This window comes from Adiantum capillus-veneris, chromosome 7, assembly GCF_014529385.1.
Source record: "Adiantum capillus-veneris isolate H3 chromosome 7, ASM1452938v2, whole genome shotgun sequence".
Lineage (NCBI taxonomy): Eukaryota > Viridiplantae > Streptophyta > Polypodiopsida > Polypodiales > Pteridaceae > Adiantum > Adiantum capillus-veneris.
In genome coordinates this window covers 8,308,468-8,314,467 of record NC_140937.1, presented here as the reverse complement: position 1 = coordinate 8,314,467, position 6,000 = coordinate 8,308,468, and the positions used below count along the sequence as shown (strand labels likewise).

At 46.4% G+C, this 6,000-nt stretch overlaps 1 protein-coding gene across 1 annotated transcript; it reads right to left on the bottom strand.

The window, feature by feature from the left end:
- Window positions 1-1,965: 1,965 nt before the first annotated feature.
- On the bottom strand, window positions 1,966-3,698 carry LOC147453407 (uncharacterized). The gene has a single exon (XM_086517129.1). The coding sequence runs from the start codon at window positions 3,595-3,597 to the stop codon at window positions 2,224-2,226; it is 1,374 nt and encodes a 457-aa protein (XP_086373255.1). The 5' UTR covers window positions 3,598-3,698; the 3' UTR covers window positions 1,966-2,223.
- Window positions 3,699-6,000: the final 2,302 nt, after the last annotated feature.

The window sequence follows — 6,000 nt, the reverse complement described above, 5'->3', positions numbered from 1 at the left end:
TTGTGGTCACATAGGTGACACTTCAGAGTGCAACGCATAGACAAACAAAGGGTCACCTTCGACAACGGTGTGAGGGCCAGCTTTGTTTGTTAGGTTTCAAGCCCTGGTCTAAAGGGTCGTCTACCCATGGGAACATACTTTTATAGTATGCAGTTAAAATATCCAGTTTGCATGGCCAAATTCCTATATATGTTGTAAGGCTTTTAATATAAAAAAAGCAAGCATTCTATTTTTGTATTGTGTGTCGAGCTCTCTCTCCCGCTCGTTCACCTCCTCTTTCTCTGTTTTGCCCGCTCAAGGAACCATGGCTCCACATTGTCGTCATCCCCCTTAGCTTCGCAGTCCCCACACGTGGTATCAGAGCCCAAGAGGGCACATATCAAAACGTTGCATGTTCTGGTGCTGGCAAGGCAAGCCTTGGAGGTCGGCGAGGTTGGCATCTCTTGACGTTAGTAGATTGCAAGCGCTACATCCGGAAAACCATTTTGTGTGCATATCAAAAGGCATACGTAGTTGCTGCAGCAGGCAGTGAAACAATCAACCTACGGCGTTTTCAAAACACTTCTTGACAACAATCTACAAGTGAGGTTGCATTTCAAAATGTTGTCTGTGGGTGGTGGGCAGTTTTGCAAGGAGGTTGGAATCCGCAGTGCGTAATTCTGCACATCATTTCAAAACGCTCATAGTATTCAAGCCAGCAAGCTCATCCAGGAAAGCATCTAACGCCCTTGGCAAAAAAGTTTTGCTAGCATCTTAAAAAGCAGGCAATATAGGAGCACTTTAAAGGCAATTTTTTGCTGCATCTCAAAAGGTTACCTATTCTCAACAAGTGAAGGCATCTTGAGGCACTACAAAGGTGATATGGTGGGCAGCTCTTGTAGCATTCTAAAACACCATCCAACGGGCTTCAAAGGCATTTGCCAAGTGACGATAGAGGTAACTCCCACTTGTAGCATTTCAAATGCTGCTCCATAGGGATGGTGCCCTTGATGGTTATGTCGGTATTGAAGATTGTTTGCATATCAAGTTTTGAACTAATGGATGATACATTTATCCGTGGATAATCAATACCCCTCATATTCTTTCCTAGTCACTATGGTCTTATTCCCACTTACTGCAATATCAAGAATAAATTCAATATGAAGTATATCTTCATGCTTGTGTTGGTTAATGAAGAGGAGAACAGATTTCAAGCACCAAGACGTACATCTACAAATGTAGAACATGAAGATTTGCTTCAAGGATGCGATACTGGACTTCGCAAATTGCTTTCTCAGTCGCATGTCGACTCAGTGAACTAGGGGTGAACTAAGGGTGAACTCGGGGCAAAAATGACGCCCCGAGTCGAATCAGTGAACTAGGGGTGACCTAGGGGGTGAACTAAGGGTAAACTCGGGGCAAAAATGGCGCCCCGAGTTCACTTTTAGTTCATCCGCTCGCACGATGTGGGTCGAATCCGAGACGTCTCGATTGCTACACAAATGCCCTATCACCACGCTAGCACACGTCGTTGCCCATGTTGGCATGGCACATGATAATATCCTAATTTACCCGCCCTAGTTCACCCTTAGTTCAGCCACCCCTAGTTCACCGCATGATCCTACGGCTGGAACTAAAGCCGCCTCACCCCCTAAATTTGGGCCCTAGATGCACTCTGAACTAGAGCTGTGCCATATTGTGAAGAGGGCATGCCCACCCTTGATCCCCACTGGGAAAGGAAAGGGGTGTCAATTAGTCTCGTGGAGGGGAACTCTAATGATCACTCTTCGCACACCGTTGTCTTTGTCGGCTTGCCTGTAGTGTTTCGTGATGCGCGCACACACACGCGCCTCCGGACGGAACTCAGCTGACCAATTCGAAACCGGATTCGTGGAGATTCAATGTCCACGTGTGTGGCCTGTGTGTGTGTGTGTGTGTGAGAGAGAGAGAGAGAGAGAGAGAGAGAGAGAGAGGACTCAGAGGAGGAGAATTTTAACGTAATCCAACTTCCAAGAGACAACCCGTAATAAGGCACAGAATCAGCCTTGCAAATTTGTGATCTAATAATCTACATATGTACAGGAATGTTGAAAATGTAACTCTCTCCTCTCCTCTAGGCTCTGGGTTCAGGAAGAAATTCCTCACCACTTGCCCAACAATATGTAGGCAGGCAATTAAGGATGATCAAATTCAACAGGCACCAGCAAAATGGTTTGTATACAAAGCAAGGGCAAGGGCTGAGGTCTAGCAGCCAGATGAGGACAGCGAGCGCACCAAAGTAACGCACTTTGAAGTGAAGGAGCTGCTGCTGCCCTTGTAGGATGCAACTACTACATCATTCCCAGGCACAGCTAATTCGACATCCCACGCAGTCTCTTCTTCAGCGCAGGACAGCTTCTCCCACAATGCCATAGACCATTCTTCTGCCTCCACTCTCAATGCCAGTACGGCCCCGGAAGGTGGGGCAAGCGTTGCCTTACTGAAACAATACACCTGCGACTTTCTTAGATCATAAATCTGATACATGCCCTTACACCTGGACACGCAAACTGTATTAGCTTCACATTGAAGCTTTTCACAAGGCTCTGAATAAGCATTCCCATTCCAGATAGATATCAGATTGGGAGACCTAACATCCCATAATTCGAGCCCGTTACAACTTCCTGCTATAGAAAACCTCGATTCCTCACTCCAGCATAGAGCAGAAACCGAGTGTATGCCAGAGAATACTCTGCTAAGACAAGCTTGATTCATTATGTCCCAAAGGTAGAGCCCTCCATGTGTCTGAGCAATGCAGGCGAGCCCTGCTGCGATATCCACGTCCATGGCTCCGACAGAAGGCCCCTCCACATTCAGAACCTCAAACAGTTTAATTTCCTGAGAAGACCATGACTTCACACACCATCGAACAGGCTTGAGAGACAATGCACTCGTTCCAACCTGCCACTGTATGCCAAGCTTTGTTCGTAACAATTTGTGCCACCCAAACTGCGTCTCAAAGCAAGGGGGCACACTTGGTGGTGGAGGCGGGCTGTTCAAGAGAGGCTTATGTGGTGACATACATGTTACCTTATGCCTTTCACCACTTCCTTCAAAACCGCCTTGCGTGAGAACCCTTTCCTGTTCGTCAACAAGAAACCCTAATGTAGACCCTACATTTAGTGTACAATTTGAGGAACATACAGAATTCTTCACACCATCTGTTCTTAAGCTGCCGCAGAGGCCCCCCACATCGGATGCCAATGCCGCTTTGCAAAGGCACTGCAACGTCGATTCACATTTACCATCGCAGGAAAGACATCCATATGAAACCCCCCCATGGCCAACAAGGGCATGGAGGGTTCCGGTATTCTTGCAACTGGTCCGCCGCTTGTGTGTCTTTTGCAGCGGGAGGGAGAAGTCAGAGATGATGGACGAAAGTTGCTCTGCTTCTGCAGAAAAAATGGAGGGGGGAGAGGGTAGAAGGGCTGGACGGCGGTGGCGATAGAAGGGAATCCTGCTGAGAGCGCGTAGGAGAGTGGCGATGGTGGCCAAGGAGAGAGCCAGCCACGTCCATGAGCTTGCGAGCAGGGAATCGAGAGGCAGGGACAGGGGAACATTGGCCACAAGCGAGGCCATTCACGAAGCAGGAGACGCAGAGGAAAGAATAAGAGGAGGAGGAGAGAACGGAAGAAGCGGAGGAGGGTTGGGCATCGGGAGGAAGAATCCATTGCGACAATGATTCGGGCCCCGTCTTGTAGATGCTCATTTTAAGACCACAAATGAAGAAATTTGGTCGGCCACAGTTCTTGGAATGAATTCCTTTGTGGCCCTAGTGGGAAGAGAGAGAGTACCAAAAATACAGAGAGAGAAAATTTCTCCTGGTTTGTAGAACCCCATGCTGTGATTCCGTTAATACCTCAAAAAAAAAGGGTGTTATTACGCTATTTTTTTTGTTGAAGCTTGTCTTACCTTGTTTCGCACAGCTACTTCCCCAATGAGAAATCTAGTGGCCAGAGACACTCTCATTTGCTTTTTCTTCTCTCTCAATTTCCTTTGGGTGCGACCCGCTTGCATCCTCCACCCCTCTCCCCCTACTCGCACAGGGTGCGACTCGGCCCTTATAGGCCTTCAGCTTCACGGGCACCATTGCATCCCCATGTCACTAATTTGACACCTCCTAATGCACAGCCAATTCATTATTTAGCCCCTATGGGAAAGTACTATACAATGTCTTATTAGATACGGGAGTTAAACACAATTTGTTATCCTATGGAGTTTGGCATTAATAAAAAGAAAACTGCTATTCTTGGAGTCCTTCAGACCCCTGTTGTCTATGACAATGGAAGCATAGTGCAGAGGTTTCTAGTCATGCCCGCGGGAGCTATGGAAGGCAACGTAAACCTGGGACGCACGTGGATGTTGGCAACCAAATGCACTATTGATTGGGATACTGGTAGTGTCACGACGCGACCACCGACTCTTACCCCTATCATTCAAGCAAAGTCACCTATGTTGCAAACTCTAGCAAAGTTGAAGGATAGCCAACATTCACAAGCCAAGGTGGTTAACTCGTCTTTGCCGTCTACCCATGAACCTAGCACTTCAACACTTGAAGTTGCAGCAAGCAATAATATTGCAAGTACTCAACCTGCACGACCTAAGAGTACATATCAATGGGTCCCCAAGGCCTTATTTCCAACTACCTCAACCCTCCCATCCATTTCAAGAAAAAACTTCCCTGGAAAACCAAGAGCGCGCTCTAGGAGAGTCAAGACCAAATCACGATGGATTCCAAAAAGACTATTAGAAGCCCAAGTCTACTATGATGGAAATGAGCAAATTTGGGTACCTAAACGTAAAATGTGTCCTTCCCTATCGACAATATACCCATATGAGTCAAACAGTGTAACGCTAAAGCCAATGGCAGACCGTGGGAAGGGAAAGGTCACAGAATGCTACACACCTAGTCCAGAGCTAGTTTGGGCTCCAAGGCAAAACCAATTTATTCAACCTAGCTCAGGAAGGGAGGAGTTCCATGAAGCTTCTAGCTCCTCATGTAATACATCCATAGAGGTAAAAGCTTCTACACAGCCTCCACCTACAATGGTGGACCTCCATGAAGCTACAAAGGAATCCACACCTTCCAGTGTTCAAGAATCACCTGATGAACCACTTCAAGTTCGATCCTGGGAGAGTACCTTACCACCCTTGCAACTCGACGAGGCACCTAAGGTAATAGAAAACTACTGGCAAAAATCTTCACCTATAAGAACTTGGAACAACTGGTTTCAAAGGGTGACGACATCATTTCAAACATTATGATCTACCCAGGGAAGGGGGGAGTGTTTGTGGACATCCATTATTCACTTGCTTCCCTCTCAACCTTTCTCCCTGACCTCTTAATCTCCAATCTTAGGGAATGTATATATAAAGCTTTATACTCACAAAAACAAGATAAAAAAGTAAAAGAGCAAGAGCCATAACACAAAATCATAAAAACAAATTATGCACAAGAACACGACCCTTGTAATATTTGCACTCTAACCATCATCTATTTGCGTGTACAGATATGGCTAGTACGCTAGAGTCATCCACTCCTGCCTTGGGTGAGAGGTACGCTTGTTACTTTTCACAAATATTTCACATGGTCTTTCCAGTGCTTGCATGTGAATGGGATTTGATAGGTACGCTAGCATGTGAGAGGAATTTTGAGGAGTTAGAATGGCTGATACGTCTCTTGACCACATCTGATCCATACTTAGTAGAGAGCGTTTCTCCCATTGCACAAACCTACCCTTTTGACCAAGATGACTATAGGCGTCTAGTGACCTTCTTAGTAAACATGGACACCTATGATGAAGAAGAAAATTTACAGGACTACACGGATGGCACATATGGTCTTATGGATGATGACTTTGTTTAGCTCGACGATGAGGATAGGGGTTTAGCCTTAGGGTTTCCCCCCAACCTCTACAATATCCTATTCCCTTGACTCTCTAGGGGGAGTGCAAATAATTAGGTTAGGGTTCCTTATGTTTT

What these genes read in the sequence shown, in the direction of transcription:
- LOC147453407 (XM_086517129.1), bottom strand. Translation starts at nt 3,597, where the DNA reads ATGGCCTCGCTTGTGGCCAATGTTCCCCTGTCCCTGCCTCTCGATTCC.